General features: G+C 37.9%; 1 protein-coding gene across 2 annotated transcripts in view; it reads left to right on the top strand.

Moving 5' to 3' along the window:
* Positions 1 to 222: 222 nt before the first annotated feature.
* adamts9 (ADAM metallopeptidase with thrombospondin type 1 motif, 9) overlaps positions 223 to 24,587 on the top strand; it is a 40,831-nt gene continuing 16,466 nt past the window's right edge. Inside the window, exons 1-23 of one of the 2 annotated variants that reach the window (XM_067388256.1) lie at positions 223 to 509; positions 1,302 to 1,681; positions 3,844 to 4,003; positions 6,089 to 6,258; positions 8,994 to 9,077; positions 9,268 to 9,392; positions 9,771 to 9,811; positions 9,940 to 10,045; positions 12,417 to 12,563; positions 12,848 to 12,989; positions 13,243 to 13,347; positions 15,851 to 15,996; positions 16,246 to 16,427; positions 17,043 to 17,179; positions 17,295 to 17,412; positions 17,605 to 17,700; positions 18,833 to 18,999; positions 19,160 to 19,289; positions 19,508 to 19,634; positions 19,959 to 20,169; positions 20,295 to 20,453; positions 20,563 to 20,724; positions 23,254 to 23,373. In XM_067388256.1, coding sequence (XP_067244357.1) covers positions 413 to 509; positions 1,302 to 1,681; positions 3,844 to 4,003; positions 6,089 to 6,258; positions 8,994 to 9,077; positions 9,268 to 9,392; positions 9,771 to 9,811; positions 9,940 to 10,045; positions 12,417 to 12,563; positions 12,848 to 12,989; positions 13,243 to 13,347; positions 15,851 to 15,996; positions 16,246 to 16,427; positions 17,043 to 17,179; positions 17,295 to 17,412; positions 17,605 to 17,700; positions 18,833 to 18,999; positions 19,160 to 19,289; positions 19,508 to 19,634; positions 19,959 to 20,169; positions 20,295 to 20,453; positions 20,563 to 20,724; positions 23,254 to 23,373 — 3,312 coding nt within the window. In that variant the 5' untranslated portion in view covers positions 223 to 412. Of the gene's footprint in view, positions 510 to 1,301; positions 1,682 to 3,843; positions 4,004 to 5,968; positions 6,259 to 8,993; positions 9,078 to 9,267; positions 9,393 to 9,770; positions 9,812 to 9,939; positions 10,046 to 12,416; positions 12,564 to 12,847; positions 12,990 to 13,242; positions 13,348 to 15,850; positions 15,997 to 16,245; positions 16,428 to 17,042; positions 17,180 to 17,294; positions 17,413 to 17,604; positions 17,701 to 18,832; positions 19,000 to 19,159; positions 19,290 to 19,507; positions 19,635 to 19,958; positions 20,170 to 20,294; positions 20,454 to 20,562; positions 20,725 to 23,253; positions 23,374 to 24,587 lie in introns of both variants that reach the window. The other variant, XM_067388255.1, reaches the window with a different exon arrangement.

The raw sequence follows: 24,587 nt of genomic DNA, 5'->3' as shown, positions 1-24,587 counted from the left end.
GAAGTTGGAACAAGAACATAACGCACGTGGATGATCATTAGCCTATGAGTAATATGTTTAGTGATTCTGAAATGAAGTTTAGTCTGCACGCTACATTATAGCGACACATATGGCAGGAGTGGCTTTCGGAAAGAGGGGTGTCTCTTAGAGTACGCCCAAGTCTCGGCTAAAGTAATCAGCAAACCGTAGACCACCACAGTTGCATCGACCCCCTTTCTGTTATTATGCATGCAAGCCAAGAGGTCCGACCGAGCGCTTGTTAGCGACATGGAAGTCACTTCTGTAAAGTAGAGGAGAAACGCTTTGAATGTGGCAACCGTACGGCAGAAAGTCCGGCTGAGCGCGGCTTCAAGAGACAGCGGAATACTGTATTTGGGCTTGCTTGCATTCATTTTCCTTAACGTGGACAATCATGTTTTTGTTCTTCTGGGGACTAAGCTTTTTTGTATTACTCTCTGATTTTATGAATGCACTAGCTTCAACAGGGAGACCGCGAGACTCAGAGAAAGGTAAGAGCTTTTTTTCATATTCTTTTACTCTCTCATTCAACTGAGGCGCGGAGAATGAATGACTTTCCTTGCTTGCTTGCAGAGCTCATAGCGCGCATTTTGAAGAGTCTTCGAGTAGCCTAATAGATGGAAACGTCAACTGACTGACACCTGATTAATCTTTTGGAGTGTAATATCTGTTAGAATAAGGCAACTCTTAGCAAATATTTATTAGCAAATATTTTTTTACATGTAGGATAGCCTAGACTTTATAAGTTAAATGAATAATCAAAGAAGAGTTGAAGTTTGTTCAACACTGTTACCTTTCATATTTCACTATTTTGAGTAACAAAAAGGCTAATTCAATAAATTTAAAACTTATTCTTATAACTTTTAAAGAAGTGAACTCTTCAAGAACAATTTGAAGTAGCATGTCCATTTTCATCACTTTTTTATGTTTATCAGTATGGACCGATCTTACAATGTCAACCCTGTTACCGTGATTATTGATAACTAAAAAAAAAAAAAGATATTTATAACAAATATCGACATTAAATTGTCTTTTAATTAATTGTAGGCTTGTATGTCAAATTAAACTGTAAAATGGTCAACCCTGTTACCTTTCAGTTTACCTGTTAGCCTAACTACATATAGGCTACAGCGCAGTGCAATTGACGATCATTTAGATATCATTTATCAGATTACAATAAATGTAATTTGAAAATAATTGTAGGCTATTACACAAAAAACAACATTCATTTCATAAAAAGACCTACTGTTACTAAATTTTACGTTTAAATCTGTGTTCCACAGCGAAATTACCGCAGTTTGGCGCGTATGAGATTGTAACTCCGGCCAGAGTGAATGAAGCCGGTGACAAACTGCCAACGGGCGTGCACTTCAAGAGGAGAAAGCGGAGTACCGACCCAATACCCGGCAACATCTCCCATCATTGGACCTCTCCGCACGTCTATTATCAAATATCTGCCTTTGGGCAGGACTATTACCTTAACCTTACTCTCGAGTCGGGATTTATTGCTCCAGTTTACACTGTCACGATGCTCGGAGCATCCAGTGAAGGTCATAATTCAGAAGAGGGGGAGGAGGACACGGAGTATCAGCACTGCTTTTATAAAGGACATGTGAACGCTGGGCAGGAGCATACTGCAGTAATCAGCCTCTGCTCCGGTTTGGTGAGTTTAAAAGATGTACTTAATATATTATCTCTATATTTGCTTATAATAACGATAATCATTATCATAGGCTCTTTTATGCAATTCAGGTCGCAGTAAGCATTCGGGAACTTTGCAAATGTTCATATGTAGGCTATTCTTTCGTATAGCCTCTGTGACTGGGCTACATAATTACACATGAATAGAAATGTGGCGCAAGTTAGTTGGATACATACGCACCACTTTTGAGGCAGATCACTTAGAAAATATTTTCTCAAACTTGGTAGTACATCGACCGCTCTCTATAAATGAGCTGGGTGACGCACACTCATCAGTGGCATAAGCAGCAGCAGTGTGCTGACGTCAACGGCAGTCCATATATGGGACTCAATGTCATCTGTTGATGTAAACGTAAGTTCGCGCCATGTAACACCGTTTCTCACAGATTAAAAACAGTCGTGGGAACTAGAGTAGTGATTCGAATTGGTTCTTTCGAATAGTTTGTTTCAAAGAACCTATTCAAACACGTATTCAGCGGTTCTTTCGTCGTCACTTGGGCCATGACATCCCAGCAATGCATGCTCTAAAGCAAGGGTGGCGAACGCGGTCCTGGAGAGCCACAGTCCTGCAGAGTTTTGCTTCAACCCTAATCAAACACACCCGAACAAGCTAATCAAGGTCTGAAGGGTTGCTAGAAAGTTACAGGCAGGTGAGTTTTTATCAGAGTTGGGGCTGAACTCTGCAGGACTGGAGTCTGCCATCACCCCTGCTCTAAAGTCTAATACATTACAGTAAAAACACGTTTTTTGAAGTAATTTCATGTGTCCTAATACAGTCTGTTGCATACAGCCATGCTTTAGTTCATTAAGAACATGAAATAATACTGAAATTAATTTATATATCTCAGCTGAAAATGTTTTAGCATGCTTAATAAAAACTGAAAGTATTGGTTGTCTCAGTTCCGAACATTGTGATTTCACTTATCATTTGTTGCTGCAAACGGGGAAAAAAGTTTTGTAAGAATGTATGGTTACTTTTGAATGGCAGTCAGTGGAGAAACATAGCCAAGCTTTTACCATCATAATGGTGGCATTTACAAATATTCTTTGAAAAGATTAAAACTAAAAAGAATGACTGTTCACAAATCGCTTTAACAATTGAGTATGGATGGAGGACACACAAACTCAAATAAACTTATTAGTTAGGCCCATATGTCACCTCAACAAACCCCCAATCCTGGCTAGATTTCATAAAACATTATCAGAAAACAATGATTAATACAACTAGTCCATTGTTTTAAAATGTGTAATCATGCGAGCTGTAGACTTTGAAAACATTGAAATATGGAAGGAACTTTGTCCTTAATTACCTGCTTTTTCAATTAGTCTGATGTTTGCAGTCGATTTTGCTCTTGATCATTCTCAAGGACCGCAAAAACTGAATCAGCTGTTTGTCTAATTCAACAAAACATGAAAGAGAAAATGTAATGTAAAATTAAATTTTTATCTTTTATTTGATTTCAACCGACATTTTGAAGAAATTGTCACAGATCTGATACAACATCATTCCTGTATGGTTCCTTTCAGGGTTTGAAAAGGTTGGGTTACCTGTATAGATAACAACTTAGCATGTTTTATATGGTATTTAATGTCATTATTTATTGCACAGGTATTCTTATGCATACAATATTTTATAAGTAAATTAAGTCAAGCTTGTTTGTGATGGCCAGTTTGTATCCTTTCATACTCCGATGTATCGCCTACAATTTGGCTGAAATCTTTTTCGTTTTTCGTTCAAATGCAAGCAAGCCCAAATCGTTTTCTGTAATATAATGACCTCAGAACTATATTTCTTCTTGAAAATAAGGGGAACATTTACCATTGTGCTTCTTGCTGGCTTTATCTATTAGAAAAGTCACATTTCAAAACATTATACTTTGTAAGTATAGCAGAATGTTCTGATAGTTATCAGCCATATTTTGCATTAATTACCCCCCAGAGGCCAGTACACTGATATGCATGCAATGTATGTTTACTTTATCACTCCATCAGCCGCTTAGGATTTGTACATAAATAAAATCTTAGGGGGAAGTTGTAAGGGCAATTTACAGTCACATTTACAGAATGTGTGTATAGATTTCACTGGCCATGGACCAATTTAAACATTGTTGTTGTTTGTTTTAGCTTGGCACTTTCAGGTCACCAGAAGGGGAGTTTTTTGTGGAGCCCCTTCATAGCTACAATGGTGAACATTATGAAGAAGAACACATCAAACCTCATGTCGTGTACAGAAAAGATGCCTCAAAAAAGAGTGTAGATGATCCGACTGCATGTGAAACTTCAGGTGAGTCTTACCTTTTGAGTGGGAAAGTTTTGAAATAGGTATATTTTAAACATTAAAGCAAACCAATGATGGTAGTATTCACAATAACAGAAATTCATCATTAGATACTGTTCTGGATCTTGCATCACTGCCTCTGTATTGTACTGACTCACACTAAGGACTCCTATTATGTTTTTTACATTTTCAACTTTCTTTACTGTGTTATGTTGCTGTTTGAGCATGAAAAAGGTTCCATTTACCTATTTTTTATGCACATTTAAGGATAATGCATTAAAAAACACTAGATGGAAATGCCAAGATGTGCATAAATTCTAAAAATGCAAATAAAAAACGTATGCGCTCAGTTGTGGTGGATAATGTTTTTATTTGATAAGAATGCATGCATATAATCTACGATGGAAACACATTTACCGAATAAATCCCTCAATGCGCAACAAAAAACTCACGTGACTTTGCCTCAACGGTGAATGTGATTAGATAACCGGACTAACTAGCTGACAAATTTCATTGCACAGCATCTCAGTTGTTGGTTTGATCATTCTGAAATACCTGAGTCAAAGTCTGTGATCAGAATGATTTGGTATAATGACCTCTCAGAAGTGTCTAAGTTGCATTCCCAAACACCAGGCATCCTGGTGTAGGAAATGTAGATGTGTAGATGTAGGAAAAAAGAGCCACATTGACTGTCCTAATTGCAGCAACTTCGATTTTGGTTGCATTTTATTTGACAGTCCGTGCACTTACGTTCACTTACAGTGTACGTACCTAAGAAAGTACTGGGTAATATAAGGTAACTACATGGGTTAAGGTTAGGTTTAGGCGTAGGTTCAGGTTTAGTACCTAGTTATTACCCAGTTATTGTAATTACTATAATAAGTATATAATATGTACTTGTATATACCAAGTATATTACATGGAGAACCGGACTGTAAAACAAAGTGCTGTTAAATTTGCAACCTTCAATGGAAACATAGCTTTTGACATTCAAATACTCATAGTGCTATTCATATCTTTTGCATCCTTTGCTTTTCTGTTTTCAAATGTCATTGAGTAGAAGTCAGTGGAACAGGAAAAATCATTTTGGAAGTTCTTGGTATCATTCCAATCTTAGTTTACTGCCACAAAATCCTGTCGACTCTTGCACTTCCTGTGGCCTGAAGATAAGGAAACTCAAGAGGCACAATACCATGAAAGCCACGTGGTGAGCTGCATTGTAGTAAAGTAATGCCAGTTTTAAGTGTTTGGAAATTCAATGTTATAAAATACATTTAGATGGGGCTAATTCACACTGCTGTGTATCAAGATCACTCAATGGTGGCTTAGTTTTTTTAAATTGGTGTTGTGTTATTTAAAGGAAACGTTTGGCCCCTAAAAGTGCTTGGAGGAGAACTTATTTTAGATTGCATGATTTTTATTGAAAACTCCGTTGTGGCATTCTTTTTGTCTAGTGGAAGAAATAGGATTCATTTTGATTTCCAGCACAGTTTTTTTGCAAAGCATTTTTGTGGAAAATTAATACCCCTTGTTACACGTTGAGTAGAGGGTCAGGGTTGTGTTGAATTTTTGTCCTCTTTTAGGCTCAGGGAAATTAAGACTATCCTTTTCTATTTTAATATATTTAATATACTATATATTTAATATTCTTGTGAATTTTCAGCATCATTACCCCAGTATTCCGTGTGACATGATTATTCAGAAATCATTCTTAATATCAATGTTGAAAACACACTTTCTACAGTCCATCTGATCATCTAATATAGTTCATGATAAACCCTCCTTAGATTCATAATCACTTATCACTGGACATTACTCTGTGATATAGTGATAGTATAGTAGCCCACATAGTAGCTGCTTTCATTCGTTATTTCCAATATATAGAACAGATTATATAATAAAATTGCTTTAATTCACTATATTTACGGTAACATTTAACATATATTATTTGTATTGTCTCCTTCATTCTAGGACATATAAAGCCACAAAGCAGACACAGGAACAGACTGAAGAGAAAGTCGCCCTCAAGCATGCTGTCTGACCTGGAGACTCTTAATTCCAGACTCTTCTCTGCCCCCTTCCCCTCCTTAGAAAACAAGCACAACTCCCGTAATGAAAGCAGTGACTCCAAGCCACACCGGAGATCAAAGCGTTTCCTCTCCTACCCCCGTTTTGTTGAAGTCATGGTTGTGGCAGACAGCAAGATGGTGGAACATCATGGAAGCAACCTTCAGCACTACATTCTTACACTGATGTCCATAGTAAGTTCCGCCAAGTTATCAGTAGTCTTTTGTTTTGATGGGTCTGTGTCTCATTCTTTAGGTCTACACTACCGTTCAAAAGTTTTCAACATTGATAATAATCATAAATGTTTCTTGAGCATCAAATCGTCATATTAGATTGATTTCTGAAGGATCATGTGACACTGAAGACTGGAGTAATGATGCTGAAAATTCAGCTTTGATCACAGGAATAAATTACACTTTACTGTATATTGACATAGAAAACAGCTATTTTAAATTGGAATAATATTTCACAATATTACTGTTTTGTTTGTATTTTTCATCAAATAAATGCAGGCTTGGTGAGCAGAAGATACTTCTTTTAAAACATTAAAAAATCTTACTGACCCCAAACTTTTGAACGGTAGTGTATGTGACATTGTCAGCATGGGGTGAATGTGTCTGACAGACTTGATGAATGTGAATATAAAACAAATAAAATCAGGTATGTTGCATGCACAGCATGCTTTAGATGCTTTTTCGTTGGAACTCACGGGGAGGTTAGATGACCTATATTTTGATCTTGGCAAAGGCTGCATTCTCAGCAGGATCTGGCAGCACAAGCTAGTTGTCAATGGCCAAGAAACATTTTTTCAACAGCTGAGGTTAGCGTCACGTGTTCAACACTACTTAATAATGGAGATCGAAGAGGTCTGTGTGTATTTGAGCTCCAAAAGTTTTAAAAAATCAGCTATTTCAGGGCAACAAATGTAAAAACCACCCTAACAAGTATTTACATTTTAAGGGAACTCCACACTGGGCCTGGCGTCGATGCTATTGGGAACACCTCAGCATGACAGAGTCTGAAGCATCTGTGCAACTATTCCAATCTTGATTGGTGTAGTGTCACCCTGTGACACATGATGGCATTCCACAGAAGCTATAAAGTATACCCAGAACAAAGCAGCATTAGCTTCTGTGTATTCAGCAAGTGCTATGTGTTTCATCCTATTTGGTGTTTGTTTGTCCCATAGGCCACTATGATTATTAGAAAAATATGATGAGCAAGCAATTTATATCCATATTTATTAGCTTCTTGGGAGCGGCGCATGCATGGTCAGCTCTAGAGTGGGCTGACTGCGCTCATTGTGAGAACACTCCACTCGCCTCTGGCCCCCTTTGATGAGAATGGCCAGGTTCATGCTCCCTATGATTCGGGTCCTGCGTCTGCAGCTTAGATCATGGGGGTTGCAGATGGAGCTTGTGGATTAGTTTAAGACAGGCCCAACCTTTTCTCACCCACTAGTTCTAGTGCTTTCACTCGGGATACAGAAGCCTGGTCTGTGGCTTCTCCCACCCAGAGCCCTCCGGAAATCGATCTGCCATCGGTCCTGTATACAGTAGAAAAGGGGTACGGAATCCAATTTGGTTCTCAACCACCAAGGTTCAACGGGTTGTTTTCTATGGTAGCCAGCCCCGAGTAGGTATAGGTGCTTGAACAGGAAGTTCAGTCTCTTCTGGCGAAGGAGGCCATAGAGCGCATTCCTCCTCCCAAGAAAGAGTCTGGGGGGGTTATGTCCCGTGTCCCATCATAGATCTATGTCAATTAAACCGTACTCTGAGGAGATAAAGGTTAAAAATGTAGACAACACCTCTCATTGTGACTCAAATCAGATCTAAGAACTGGTTTGCTTATATTCACGAAGTGCATGGATGCAGCTCTGGCTCCTTTGAGACTCAAGGGCATCAATGTACTTACTTACATCGAGGAATTGTTAATACTAGCTCAGTCACAGAAGATGGTGTTTCAGCATCGAGATGTCATCCTCATCCACATACGGCGCTGGAGGCTAAGACTAAACTCCAAGAAGTGTTTTAGGTGTAGTTTGGGACTCGATTACCATGCAGGCATGACTGTCTACTGCTTGTATCGAGTCAATTCTCTCAGCATTGCGCAGAATCAGGCTAGGTCAGGCCAGTTCTGAAATAGTTCATGACAGCCACGTCCAATGTGATACCTTTTGACCTCCTGTGCATGAGACCCTTGATGTGGTGGCTCAAGACCAGGGGGCAACCCATTTCGTATGATTGTGGTTATGTGCAGATGCCTTCATTCTTTGGTCATGTGGAAGAAACCCAGGTTTCTGTCCCAATGACCTGTGCTGGGGGCCTCTTGTCATTGCAAGATGCTTACAGACACTTCCCTCACAGGCTGGGGCACAGTCCTAGGGTGCCGCTCGACTGGAGGTCTGTCTAGAGGACATCATCTCACTTGGCATATAAACTGCCTGGAGATGATGGCTGTATTTCTAGCACTGAAGTAATTCTTCCCAGATCTCAGAAGCTATCTTGTCTTTGTCCATGCAGTCTCGTACATGCATCACCAGGGGGTTCTGAGGTTGTGCCCTCTTTTCAGACTGGCACACCAGATCCTCCTGTAGTCCCAGGGCAAGCTACTCTCACTGAGAGAAGCCTACATCCCTGGGTACCCAAATCAGGGAGGAGACATCCTGTCGAGGTAGGGGCTAAGGCCTAGGCCCTAGGGAATGGAGAATTAACCCCGAGGTTATGGAGTCAATTTAGAGGCTTAGGGCAAGAGTGTATATTATAATGTAATATATAACATATATAGCATTACAGTATACTGTAAAACTGTATAAAGAAAACCATTGAATAAAGGTCAAAATGGGCCAGATTTGTTGAAACTCTCTCGGGCTGGTAAGTAATTAGAAGCTTTGACAATGAATTTCAATTGTCTGTATTCTCTCACTCAGGTTTCCTCAATCTATAAGGATCCCAGCATTGGAAACCTGATTAACATTGTTATTGTGAAACTGGTCATTATAAAGAATGAGCTGGTAAGAGTTCTCTCTTTTTCTTTTCTTTTCTTTTTTTTTTTGCAGTTTGCAGTTTGCAGTTTGTTAATTAATGTCTGCATTAAGAGCTCTTTTAAATGTGCTTAAGCAGTACTTTACAGTCAATCCATAATTATGTTCGTAAGGGTAAATGTATTAAAAATTATTATCATCTGTCTCTATTCTTCTGTAGGATGGTCCCACTATCTCTTTCAATGCACAAGCCACTTTGAAAAACTTCTGCATATGGCAGCAGAGTCAGAACCACCCGGATGACAACCACCACTCACATCACGACACTGCCATCCTAATCACAAGGTGAGAAAGATTTTTATTGGAGGGTTTAGATTTTGTATTTTTTCTTTACTTATTCACGCAGGTGTTGAAGAAGTCTACAAGTCTAGTTGTGTGATATTTTGTGTCTTCTCTCCACATTGTGATTTTCGTGCCATTCATGGTGTGGACACAATTTAACTAAACGTTGGGCATAAAATTACAGAAAATTCCAAAAATCAGTGCTTGTATAAGAGTAATTTGAGGAACAATTTGAGTTATTATTTATGGTGCTACAACTTTTCATTTTGGGTTACACTTATCAAGGGCAGAATGTACAATGTAATTGACAGCATAGACACATGTAAGATAAAATGGTTTCCAAGTACTTTTTAAATTAGTAAAGTCTTGTTCTTTTTTTAGGCAGGACATCTGTCGAGCACGGGACAAGTGTGACACTTTAGGTAAATCATGTGAAAAGAGTGATTATGTTCATATTGAAGCTAAAAATGCAGATGATGTTGATGATGGCAATTACAGCAACATCTATAATTGAGATTCCTTTATTTTTATGTTCTCTCATGCATTTTAGGTCTTGCTGAGCTGGGTACAGTTTGTGATCCCTACAGAAGTTGCAGTATTAATGAGGATAATGGACTTAGTACTGCTTTCACCATTGCTCATGAGCTTGGCCATGTGTGAGTACTATTTTTGTGAAATGTTTTTTTTTCAGAAATTTGATTTATCCCACTTAGTTTAATGTTTTGCTATCTAGAACAATGCTTTGAAGTTTTAAGTGTAGCTTAAGTGTCTAGATACTTTTTAGGGCAGTAATATCTCCTCCATTATAAATGCTATTTTTTCATGTGGACTTAGCTTGAGAAGAGCTTTTGTTATACCTAGAACTATATTGTCTATAAATAATTTCTTTACTATTGTATTCTACATTTTTTAAAAGTATAGCTTTTAAAATACTCCACTTCTTCAATGTCCATCATTCTGCAAGTCGCTCAGCCCCCTTCACTACCTTTTTTCTATATTTTTAGTAGTGTGTCTTTCATGTTGGGATGTTTTGGGGAGAAGCCATTGCCTTTTGTACAGTTCGATAACAGTGTGTCTGTGTCTGATATCCAACTTCTCAAGGTCTTCTGCAGAAATGACTAAACTACTCAGTTATACTCTGCTTGATAGAGTTTTAGAGTGCTTAATAGTGTTGGAGGCAAATATTAATAATGTAAATAAATTATATCATGTCACATATAACAGTCTCATCCTCATTTAGAGGCTAACGTTTATCCCACAGTATTGACTATTGCATCTACACCAAATTCGCATGTACAGTCATATGAAAAATGACCTCTAAAAGACCTTTAAATGAACTCCCTTTTTGAATTCCATTCTTATCCGGTGGCAGGTGGTGACATCAGTGCTGTGCTCTTGAGTCGGGATTTAGTCCTGGTGTTGAACAGTGTTATGCAGTGCGCACCACCTCTCTCCCCTATAATTTTACACTATATTTGCTAAAGACTTACTAAAAATATTTAATGTATATACTTTTTATCCTTTATGGTATTGGATATTTAATTGTTCATGCTCATTCCATCTATTTTTACATTTAGATTACCTTTGCTGTCATCTAACACTACTAAAGTTAATCTTTAAAGGTGCCCTAGAACCAAGATGTAATATAAGTCTAAGGTGTCCCCTGAATTTGTTTGTGAAGCTTCAGCTCAAAATACCACATAGATTATATTTAATAAATTTTTTTAACTGCCTATTTTGGGGTATCATTAACTATGCACCGATTCAGGCTGCGGCACCTTTAAATCGCGCGCTCCCTGCCCCCCCCGAGCTCTCGACTATAAAACAGTGCATTTACAAAGTTCACACAACTAATATAACCCTCACATGGATCTTTACAAGATGTTCATCATGCATACTGCATGCATGCGTCATGTTTTACATTTGATTCTGAATGAGTTTGAGGCTGTGCTTCGTGGCTAAAGCTAACATTACACACTGTTGGAGAGATTTATAAAGAATGAAGTTGTGTTTATGTATTATACAGACTGCAAGTGTTTAAAAATGAAAATAGAGACGGCTCTTGTCTCCGTGAATACAGTAAGAAACGACGGTAACTTTAACCATATTTAACAGTACATGAGCAACATGCTAACGAAACATTTAGAAAGACAATTTACAAATATCACTAAAAATATCATGTAATTATGGATCATGTCAGTTATTATCGCTCCATCTGCCATTTTCTTGCTTGCTTACCTAGTCTGATGATTCAGCTGTGCACATCCAGACGCCCTGCCCTTGTCTAATGCTTTGAACATGATCTGGCATATGCAAATATTGGGGTCGTACATATTAATGATCCCAACTGTTACGTAACAGCCGGTGTTATGTTGAGATTCGCCTGTTCTTCGGAGGTCTTTTAAACAAATGAGATTTACACAAGAAGGGGGAAACAATGGTGTTTGAAACTCACTGTATGTCATTTCCATGTACTGAACTCTTGTTATTTGACTATGCCAAGATAAATTCAATTTTTGATTCTAGGGCACCTTTAAAAACACGTACAATCTCTAAAAACAATTTAATAACACTGTTAAATGTAATCATTAGCAAATCTCTAAATAAATATCCATTCTTCATACTGTACATCATAATGTAATGCTTAAATTTACTTGTAGTATTTAAAATGATTGATTTTAGTCTGTAATGTCTTATTTTTAATTTATTTAGAATAAAATAGTATTGACTTTTACTACATTTATTAATCAGCCATTCATTTATTAATCAGATTTTTAGTATCTGTATTTCTTCATGTATTTTTTTATGTATTTTTTTTTTTTAAATTGACTGCCAATTAATCAGCTTGCCAAATAAATCAGCCATCACGACTTGTCTCTATTGGCTTTGGCATAGGATCATACAATAAATGTGAAAAGACCTGGTTTTGGTCAGACTTACAGATGCTGTGTGGATCAGAGTACATGTGTCCTGCTCATTGTCTTGTTCTGTTTGTGTGTGCATGTGTGTTTTTGATCATGCTCTCAGGTTCAACATGCCTCACGATGACAGTAACAAATGCAGGGAGGATGGAGTCAAGAACCAGCAACATGTGATGGCCCCTACACTCAACTATTACACCAATCCTTGGATGTGGTCCAAATGTAGTCGGAAATACATCACAGAGTTCCTCGAGTATGTAAACCACTTTTACTCTCAGTACAGTGACTGGATGTTATTGAGGTTGTGATGCTGGTTTAAACTCTTGAAGTTGAGCACCACTTAATGATTAATGTCCAGTGTTAGCATGCATTTGTTTTCATTTAAACATTCTCAATTGAGATGTAAAGGACGTCATTTGTAGCAAACGGAACCGATTCACAATTTTTTTGTGTTTGGTGACCTACTGAGAACATTTCTGTTGTGTCTCTTGTTTATTTTATTTTCCTTCAGCTCATTTGTTTATCATTTCTCATTAGCACAGGGTATGGGGAGTGTTTGCTCGATGAGCCAGTTTCTAGGCCATACAGTTTGTCCCAGCAGCTGCCTGGACAGATATATAACGTCAATAAACAATGTGAGCTGATATTTGGGCCTGGGACACAGGTGTGCCCATATATGGTGAGAAGATCCCTCAAGGAGTTGCAGAACATACTGACATGAGCGTCTTCTAGTGTGTATTATCTGGTCTGACATTATTTATGGACCTGGTTTTTTAATAGATGAAAATATTTTTTTTTGGTTACATGAAGTAGAGCTTGTTATCCAGTTACATTCAAAGCATGTTACACATGCAAAAAACAGTCATCAGTACAAATTTTGTGTGGAAGAGTAAGATGTTAAAGCCAACCGTAATTGTTTTGATGTTGTGCAGACACAGTGCCGGAGATTGTGGTGCACCAGTCCAGAAGGAGTCCAGCGTGGCTGCCGGACCCAACACATGCCATGGGCTGACGGGACAGAGTGCTCTCCAGGAAAGGCAAGCACTTCAGAAAACTACATTTACAACAACATTTAAAACCCCTCATTTCTTGGCACCCATTTGGTATTATTTAAAGACATAGTTCACCTAAAAAATGAAAACTCTCTTCATGTACTGACCATCATGTCATTCCAAACCTGTTTGACCTGTTTTTCTTCTGTGGAACATACAAGACGATATTTTGAGAAAATGTTTTTTTTTTTTTTTTGTCTGTACAATGAAAGTCAGCAGGCTCCAAAGTTGTGTGAATTCCAATATTCTCCAAAATATCTATGAATACCTTCCAAAATATGTTGTGAAGAAGAAAGAAAGTTTTGGAACAACATGAAGAAATCATTTTAATTTCTGAAGTTATGATTTTCATTTTTGGGTGGACTATCCCTCAAACTTTTTCTATTATGAAACAATAGTACACTTGGCTGGTTGCTTGTGGACAGTTTGCAGTGTGTTAATAGTTTTGTATAGTTTTAATACCCTGACCCTGATACTCATTATGTCTCTTGAAAGAACTCCATGGAGTTAACACATTATATTTCTGCACGTTGCAGTTGCAAAGCAGATGAAAAACAGATTGTAACTTCAAGCACATATTTCATCCAAATAGTGACCAAATCACTTCAACAGTGACACTCGTCCACACTGATATATTGCTTTGTTTTTGCCCTTGTCTCTGTTTTACAATGTTTCCCAGATTGTGAACTTGAATTGTGTAGTGGTAATGATTGTGAACAGCGTCTTTCATGTTCTCTGTATGAAAAGCGTTGCAGATAGCATCACGAAAGGGCAATTTTACAAGGTTGGGGGGTAACGCATTACAAGTAACTTGAGTCACATAATCGGATTACTTTTTCAACTAACGTAAAGTAACGCTTTACTTTTTCAGTTTACAACAAAATATCTAAGTTACTTTTTCAAATAAGTCACATTTATTGACTGACAGCTCTCCTGACTTCATGTTGAGAGAAATAAAGTGCAGAGGTGTTGTGTGCGCTGTGTATACATGATGGTGTCACGGACTGGTTTGCAGTATTCAATGCACGACGAAGAAGATATATTCAATAAAGTTTAATGGAGTACTAGGAACGAGGATCAGGGAAAATAACCAAGAAAACAACTACAAACACAGTGTAACATAAACAAAGCTAGAGAAAAAACAGACTGAAGCTAAGGGCAGCATTCAGTATTTCTCAAAATCAATAAAAACAGTGAAATGCAAACTTAGAATTTTATGCAAACATATAATAATTTACTATATTAAATTACACAAATATACTTTATGTATTTAATCTCACTTTATTAACCAATGTCTTTGCTGCTGACCTTCAATGATCTAATTCAACCATACTTATAAGAAAAAATTACTTTAGATTAGATTTAGAAATAAGAACCAACTTCCTTCTCCTGTATCCTATTCTTCTTTAATCCAGAATGGCAGCACAGCTGAAAGGTTTGTTTGAGCTGCACCCTCTACTGTACAGGCATAAATATGCTTTTCCTTCAGCCTGAGGCTTATTCATTTCACTTTTGGTGTAAAAGGGCCTTAATATTTGCCAAAAATATAACTTTTGTTTTTTTGTTATTAAAAAACAAACAAACAAGCCCAGCCCAGGTGAGAAAAAGTAATGCAAAAGTATTGTAACAAAAGTAATGTAATACATTGCTTTTCATATAAAGTAACTAAGTAACGCAATTAGTTACTTTTTTAGGGAGTAACGCAATATTGTATACAGTATTACTTTTAAAAGTAACTTTCCCCAACAGTGCTCAACACTAACTTGCTGCAAATGCATTGTTTTTTTCTCTGATTGTCACATGGCTGAATTCATTTGGAATGCCTTTTCTGTGGTATCATGCAACTTAATATATCTAGATACGCACAGGATCAGTCTCTTGCAGCTTGTTTTGATTTTAACAAAGGGACCACCCAATATATGTGGATTGTCTGGTAATCATTGGGTGAAACTGTTTTAAATCAAAGCGTTGCATCAGAAAGCTTGACCCACGTGCAGTGCAATGGCAAAGTAGTGCTGTAGCTTTGTTGCAAGTTTGTTGCACCTGAAAATGTTGATATGAATCATGTGAAAGAGATTTGTATGATTAAGAAAACAATCTAAAGGACTTAATGTGTTTTCCTGCAGCTAAGAGTAGGGCATGGTACTAGCAACGGCAAGATTCATGAGGTCCATTTCCAGGGAATGCAACAACTGATTAAAAATAATGTAAATGTGTACCTTGAATGCAATGCAAGTCTCTTCAAATAAAAGTATCTGCCAAATGCATAAGTGTCATTTTGACTAAACAGTTTGTTGAAATTAAACACAACTCAGCCAAACAGATGCTTGACAAGGGGTGCTTTTGAGTCAAACAAAAGAGATTTGAATCTTGTCTGTGTATCAACAGCATTCTTCATCATTCTAGTTGGTGTAATTTATAACAAACAAGCAGTCATGACAGATTCTGCGATTATCTCATCTTTTCTCTGTTTTCTCCTCACTTGCAGCATTGTAAACATGGCCTGTGCATCCCTAAAGAGCATGATTCTGTTCCAATAGAGGGGGCCTGGGGTGTGTGGAGTCCCTTTGGCACATGCTCAAGGACCTGCGGAGGGGGAATCAAGATCGCTGTGCGCGAGTGCAACCGACCCATGTAAGCTGCCGCTCTTTGTAGTCTAGCATCCTCACTGGACTGTGAATTGGCACCAGGTTTCTCAATGTTCCCTGACAAATGGCAGCAGCAAAGCCATCTTAAAGAAGAATATTCTTCAAAAGAAACTGCATTCTCAGTGCACTTGGGTATACAGCAGGCTTTTCCAGTCAGACAGAAACATGAGGATTTTGTGATAAAGTGTTCCCAATGTGACCATGTGCTCTGATTGTGTGTTTTTATGACATTTAGGCCCAGAAATGGAGGAAAGTATTGTGTAGGACGAAGGATGAAATTCCGTTCCTGTAACTCTGAGCCATGCTCCAAGCAAAAGAAAGACTTCAGGGAGGAACAGTGTGCCAGCTTTGATGGGCGGCACTTCAACATCAATGGTCTACCTCCAAATGTCCGCTGGGTGCCAAAGTATAGCGGAAGTAAGGGATTTAGTCCAGTGATTGCAACTGGCACATCAGGGGCTGTATAAAAAAAAACTAATTAAAGGAACCTTTTTCCTACAGATGAAAATTCTGTCAATTTCTCACCGTCATGTTATTTCAAGCCTGTAAAACTTTCTTCTGTAGAACACAAAATGATATACAAGCAGGTATTTTTTAAACAATGACAGATTATAGTGACTATGCCAGTTAAGCTCCCAGAAAAAAAAAAAAAAAAAGTTTTCTCCAGTTTTCTCACTTGCTGTTTGCCAGTAGTCTCTGCTCACATGGCCTCAGTATTTGTTGAGTGTGTCCCTATAGAATACGTTTCTTAATTTTTTCAGTTTAAACATAGTGTTAAACCAGTACATAATTGCTTTCGGTATGCATAACCCATATTGAACAATTCCCCAGGATTCCCTCATGATTTGAAACTTGATGATGATTTCAAAGTTTCCTTACTTTCAAAATCAAACTATCAAACACAATTACATTTCAATTAACTTGATAATTGCATATTATAAAGATGTGATGAGAAACATATTATCAATGCCCTAAATACAGTAGGGCTGAGGTCAGACTGTATTAACTCTCTCATTGCTCTGTGTGCTGTAGTTCTGATGAAGGATCGCTGTAAGCTATTCTGTCGTGTGGCGGGCAGCACAGCTTACTACCAACTCAGGGACAGAGTTATTGATGGCACGCAGTGTGGGCCCGACACCAATGACATCTGTGTTCAGGGCCTGTGCAGGGTGGGTGCAGTTGTGTGTCAATGAATCAATGAATATCCTACAGAATCTGAAGCAGTATTCCTGTATAATCCTATTCAAGTGTCCTCTGAATTAATTCTACATCCTGTTTCTACAGCAAGCAGGATGTGACCACGTGTTGAACTCCAAGGCCAGGAGAGATAAGTGTGGGGTGTGTGGTGGGGATAACTCATCTTGCAAGACTGTTGCAGGAACATTCAACATAGTGCGTTATGGTAGGTGACACAAGCTGTCAGTTAATACAGTTGAAAACAGTTCTGTTTATGTCAGTCAAAGTAACCCAGAATTCAAATTAAGTTTGATTCACTTCAGTTCCATGCCGTTTAGCCCAATTTCAGACCAAAAGAACAATAATATTTTAGGAAGAATATTTTATTAATTCCTACTTTTTTTTAATTTTTTTATAGGTTACAATGTTGTGGTGCGAATTCCCAGTGGTGCTACGAACATAGATGTCAGACAACACAGCTACTCAGGGAAACCAGAGGACGATAACTACCTCGGTGAGCCAAGAAATGGACATTAAATAAAATAGCATATGACTTTTTTTCATTTCTGCTATGTTGTAGCCCTGCACATGACAAAAAAATATATCGTGGCCAAGAATTAAGAATTTTCTTTAATTTTTTTGGTTCAGTAAATTGTGAGCACAATTTAATAATTCATTAACTTGATATAAATCAAAAGCTTTTATATTGTGCGCATGATTAAGTAAAATTAGGAAACTAATTATTATATCTATATATATATCTAACTATGATTTCCGTGATATTGTATGTAATTTGCAGGCGTCAGGGAGCCTCTATCAATATGTGGGAGACTCCCGGATCTACCAGAAGAAATGGGATGTCTGTGACATTGTCAAATTGATTTGCATATTCATAAACAATCCTAATTTAAAAAGAATCAAATGTCTTTGCTAAAGTAGGCTAATGTGCTGTAAGTGAATAGATTAAATTTACTGCGAGCTTTACAAGAGGGTTTTTGCAAGCGCTCTTATAGACTTTTTTCATGTTAATGCTCCTGAACTTTGCACACCTAATGAAATATGTGCTTTTTTCAACAGATTAGTGAGCTGTGCACGTGCGTGTGTGTGTTTATTGATATCTTTGCATGTCTTTGTGTATTTGGCGGACATGTGTGTGTTTATGTATGTTTATCTACAGTGTATGTGTGGTTTAGGTCAAGACAGGAATGTAGACGTTTTGGAAAAGGTTTGTTTGAATGTATGTAGGTGGTGGAGAGGGGAAACAGGGGTTGGTCAGTGTAATGTGTGAAGTAGTGAGGAAAGTAACTCAGGAAATTAGCTACATAATCACATTAGTGTGCATTTTTGAAGCATACTGACTTCAGTAGAGCAAGACGTGGCCTCTTCACGGAATACTGGATTTCTTTACCCCGATTAGCCTAATCTGCCTTGACTGTTGCTAAATCTGACTGTAAATGAAAACGTTTTATTTCTTAGGTCATGCAGGTCTTGTAGTGAGACAAATTTGTGTTTGAAACAAATGGACACTGCTTGAGTTGTTTATCCTGTTGCATGCCTGAATATATTTTTGCTTCGACTTTTTTTTTTTTTTTTGAACGTAAAGAAAATAAAGCATGCATGCATGTTGTTTCATTTTTGTTTTGCAGCCTTGTCCAACAGCCGTGGAGAATATTTACTCAATGGAGATTTTGTGGTCAGTATGTTTAAAAGGGAAGTCAGAGTGGGGAATGCTGTTATTGAATACAGTGGCTCTGACCATGTTGTTGAGAGAATCAACTGCACTGATCGCATAGAAGAGGAGATTATTATCCAGGTAATATGGCTTCATTTGAACTTTTATGTTGTTTAACATTGTGAAGTCACACAACTTTGCATTTGAACAGTTCAAAAGTGTGTCAGTAATGTTTAAACTCTTTTGTAGCATGATATTTTCGGCCTAATTGTGATTTTTTTTTTTTTTTTTTACCAACTAGGTGCTATCTGTAGGAAACCTCTACAACCCTGATGTCAGGTATTCCTACAACATTCCCATAGAGGACAAACCTCAGCAGTTTTTCTGGGATGCGTACGGCCCATGGCAGGATTGCAGTCTTTTGTGCCAAGGTGGGTGTGAGAGAAGCAACAAATATTTTTGTGAAACGTTTGCCAGAAACTTCAGTTTAGAATTTGGTAAACTTGAACCAGACGTATGATGCTGTCGGGTCATCCAGTTCAGTGTTTCTTGGAAATTTGAAAAATGCAAAGGGAAACTTTCTTCTTTCTAGATCACAAACATGTGTTTGAACTTGTGTATGTCTTGTGCTGTATGTTATGTGCATTAGGAGAGCGCAAGAGGAAGATCTTGTGCAATCGTGAGTCGGATCGAGTGGTGGTGTCTGATCAGCGGTGCCATGGCTCTCCTAAACCAGCTGTGATCACTGAGCAATGCAACACAGACTGTGAACTCAGGTACTTGTCCACATTCACCTGTTCCATAAACATTTAGTGTTTTATTTAACAAAAACATACACTACTGTAACCATTCAAAATTTTGGTGTCAGTCACTGCTGTAAATTCAAAATATACTAAAACACAAAAAAACATTTCTTTTAAATTGTAATAATATTTCACAATATTATTGTTTTTACTGTATTTTTGTTCAAATAAATGTATCCTTTTAGACTTCTTTCAAAAACTGACCCCAAACTTCTGACCAGTAGTGTATTTTTTTGTAATGAAACCAGAAATGTAACTACATGAGGTTTATCCTGGTGGCATTTTGTTACTTTACAGGTGGTACGTTGCTCGCAAAAGCGAGTGCACAGCCACATGTGGTCTGGGGATCCGGACTTTGGACATTTACTGCACCAAACAGAGCAGGTTGGATGGAAAGACCCAGAAGGTCGATGATCGGTATTGCAGCAGTCAGCGCAAGCCTGATGACAAGGAAGTGTGCCATGGAGACTGCAACCCTGGTGGATGGGAGTACTCCTCCTGGTCTGAGGTGTGAGAAATGTTTCTGATCTCAAATCAATACCTTTGTTCAATGGTATTTATGTACTTGGAAAAATGTAGACTGTATCTATATGATGTGTAACTTACTATGAGGATTTTTTCTTGGTTATTTAGTGTTCCAGGAGCTGTGGAGGAGGAACGCGTCGTAGGAGTGCATTATGTGGAAAGTCAGAGGCTGATGACGAAAGCAAGTGCAACCCACAAGAAAAGATCACAGTCCAACCCTGTAATGAGTTCCTGTGTCCTCAATGGAAAACTGGAGACTGGTCAGAGGTAAAAACCAGCATGGGCAGCAAATGTAATCTGGATTGATGCAGACTATGTATAAATCCATCATGACTAATACCACTGCTAACATGTTACTTTTGGATTCAAATGATAGTGTCTGGTGACATGTGGCAAGGGCTATAAGCACCGCCAGACCTGGTGTCAGTTTGGAGAGGAGCGTTTGGATGACCGTTTCTGTGATTCTTCCAAACCAGAGTCGGTACAGGCCTGCCAACAGCAAGAATGTGCGGCCTGGCAGGTGGGACCCTGGGGACAGGTGAGAACAACAATTTATTTTATTGCTGCGAATAAAATATTGATTTGGTGCATGTCATGTTTAGGATGTCAGGTATTATATTGAGTATATTTGATGCTTATGCCAGTGAAATGGAAATTCAAGCACATTGTGATGAATGCAATGTAATTTTCAAGAGTGCAGTCGTTGCTGGCAAATATTGTAAACAGATTATCACAGCTGCGGTGTGGGCGGAAAGCAACCACAAGTTTAGAGAATAGATAAAGAACAATATTTTGCACTGATGGTGAGCATCATGAGAATCCATAATCAACATTCTAAAATGCTGCTAAAACGTCTATGTAGAGGCATCATTGTGATTTATACTTTGCAAAAGTTGTACAGAATCTGAATTAAGGATGGTAATAGACAGAATTGTTTGTCATTATGATGCATGTTAACTGCCTTTGAACACCAAAGAAGTAATATATACAGTACTGTTCAAAAGTTTGGGGCTGGATTTTATTTAATGCTTTAGTTTTGACAGAAGTCTCTAATGTTCACCAAGATTACATTTATTTACCAAAAGTATAGTAAAACAGTAATATTGTGAAATATTATTATTTTCTATTTTAATGATAGTTTAAAATGTGATATATCCACATTTCTTGTTATTATCAATGTTGAACACAGTAGTGCTGCTTAATACTTTTGTGGAAACCATGATAAAGTTTTGTCAGGATATTTTGATGAATAGAAAGTTCAAAAGACAGCATTTATTTGAAATAGAAATCTTTTGTAACATCTTAAATGTCTTTATTGTTCCTTTTCAGTTCAATTATAATTTCTTTAAATATTATATAAAATGTAAGAGTTTTATATATAAGCAATATCACATTTGTAGCCTTGCAATATCGGTCTATATCAGCACAGCTGTGATTCGGTCATAGGTAATCACAGCCCTGCTGATATAGAGTGTGATATTGCATTTATACAACAGTTTGACGACACAAATTTGTAAATAAATAAGAAACAACAACAGAGTGTCTTGATAAACCCTCTATTGTGAGGAACTACTTCCTACCGCCACAGATTCAAATCTCAAGTTGACAGTATAACAGTTTAGCCCAAGCCTCCATTATTAATTCTAAAACGTCACTTTAAAACTAGTAATGAAGGAACGCTGAGTTGCTTCATTAAAGCTTATTGTATCATGTAGAGTAGAGTATTTGTCAGAGATAGCGTATTACCTGCATCTGAAATTCTTCAGGTCAATCAAGTAAATCATATTCATAATCACAAAATAAGTTTGAATGTCCGCTGAGGAAAGGGTTATCTTTGTCTTTGTCCTTTTAACATTTAAGGGGATTTCCCCTGACAGCACTAGTCAATGCATCTCAGTTGCATCTTGTAAGGTGTTGTTTAAAGTAAAAACAATGGCCTTGTTTACAACCTTGTTTCAGTCCCTTTCAATATAAGTCTTTGCATCTGACTTACTCATGAAGGCAGACTTTGCCACCATCTAATGGTGTATTAATGTAACTTTCGCTGAAGTTGAAATCACATCACTAATGGACTCTTTCTCAATACCAAATGCAGCATGTTATTTATATAAAATATTATTTATTGAACAATAATATTTAAATGAACAACTGTAGCCATTATAACAGTATGAGGTTTGTACAATAGGAAATAAACACAAGGAAACAGTTTAGTCAAAAGTACAAAAGCAGCACTCTAGTTAGTACAGGATATTATTTCAATGTAAATATAAAGCTATGAAACTTAATATAGCCCTTAAGCCAAGTCGATTAGCTCTGAAACATGTAATAGATTAATAAGACCAAAGATCGTCCGTTTCATATACCCAAAATGCATTATACCTCATGTTTAAACACTATTTACATAAGGGCCAGCGGCAAATTCCTGAAGGAGTTATTCAAATGGTGAAATGGTTCCTGTGGTAATACTGGTAGAATATTGCATGGCTAGAAATTCCTCTCATCCAATCAGATTTGAGAACCAGAACAAACTGTTGTATAAATAGAATATTCCTAAACATGCAGCCCTGTGAATATCATCCATTCATGAATAATGTGTTTTCTGCCTACTTGAACAGTTTATGGCTTATCTTCAGAAAAGCAAATAGTTTCTTCAGGGGAATCACAGAATTTGCAGCGTTTGTGTGGGCAAAATATCTTTAAGTCCTAAAGTATGATAGAGATTAGACATCACTCTTGCATAGATTAAGCAATCATGATAAATACATGTTTGAGGTGCTTTACTGAAGCATATGCATTCTAGCTAGAAATGCTGCCACATAAGCTTGACCTTGTTGCAGTGAAGTCAGTGATGAGGAAAAGAGATAAAGAAAAGAAGAAAGGTGGACATATTATTGGCCCACGTCCCAGGTTGCCCATGCGGGTGCTTATCACATCCAGTCAATAGTGGACAGTCTTAAATCTGAACGTATTCTCCAGAATAAAGCATAGTCAAGGCCATTACTATGTAATATTAAATTAGCCTAGATACTGTCACTAACTGACCACCCTCTTTATTTGTGCCTTGTAGTGTACCACCACATGCGGCCCAGGCTATCAGATGAGAGCTGTAAAGTGTGTGGTTGGCTCATACGGCTCTGTCATGGATGACACTGAATGTAATGCAGCAACACGTCCAACAGACACTCAGGTAGGAGCTAACATTCATATTGACTCTCATTCATTTCTCTCTCAAACTCAGAACTGTGTTATTTTTCATAATATGACTTTTGTAAACCATAAAGAGGTCAATCAGTCTATTAGAACAACTCTGTTCAAATTGCTGTATTCTTGGTGAAATGAAAGAACAAGAAGCCAGATTACAGGTTGCTATTATCAACTGAAGCCACATTACAATTAAGACTCCATTGCAAACACTGTTTTGCCTGGAAATTGATATGATTTGTCAAACTGATATATTAAAGATGTTAAGAGGATCTTTTCATCGACTGAGAAACCAGAGTGTTACTGAGTTTTTGAAATGAGCGCATGCGTAAGAACAGCCCCCCTCCTTTCGAGGGAACGCCTCCCAAAACTTGTGCACGAGTATTGGAACACGAGTGTTTACCACCGGCATTCGCTGTGTCGTGTTCGTGGATTCATTATGTCGGACTCACCGCAGGTAACTCATAATCTGCAGTTGTTACTCCTGTCTCCGGACAAAAACACCGCATGCGGCGCCTGTGGAGTGTGGAAAGTTACTGGAGCGCGCAGCCGCGCTCGTCTCTCACAAGGAACGTCACAGCAGTGATTGACAAGCCAGAGGGCCAATCGTTTAAGCAATGATCGCGTAAACGATTGGCTGATGTTTTTAAGGCCCTACCTCGTGCACAGATGATGTATATTAATATTATTCCTTTCAGTGCACCTAATAAATGTGACCCGTCACGGAAACCAGGGACACAAGTCGGCAGCACAACTTTCGAGCAAAATGAGAAAGAAGCATTTTTTTTCAAAATTGGTGATTTTCGTTTTTTTTGCAGAATCTGTTAGTTGAGATCCTTTCCGTGTTTGAGATAGCAGTATTGGTATATTTAAAAGTGTACATTTTGAGGTTGAAATCGGCTTGTTTTTCGGAGATTCTAGCACGCAGTAGGGGCGTGTCATGTCTGTGTATATTTCCATACTGGGAAGCGTGGCTACTTATTATGCAGCGCTCTGGCCGGCTCTAGCTGATATCAAAATTCAATGAAGAACCGTGGCCGTTACACCGAAAATGTTTTGAAGTACTTCTTCGACAAGCCGGATGCTTATGAACAAGCGCTCACTGATTCTGAAGACGATCTGAGCGACGATGAAAGCGGCATAATAAGACATTACCTCTCTGGAGTCGGGTAACACGCCGGCGCATTTTGCAGGATTTTT

The sequence above is a fragment of the Chanodichthys erythropterus genome, chromosome 6 (genome assembly GCF_024489055.1).
Source record: "Chanodichthys erythropterus isolate Z2021 chromosome 6, ASM2448905v1, whole genome shotgun sequence".
NCBI lineage: Eukaryota > Metazoa > Chordata > Actinopteri > Cypriniformes > Xenocyprididae > Chanodichthys > Chanodichthys erythropterus.
This window is presented reverse-complemented; position numbering and strand designations above follow the sequence as displayed.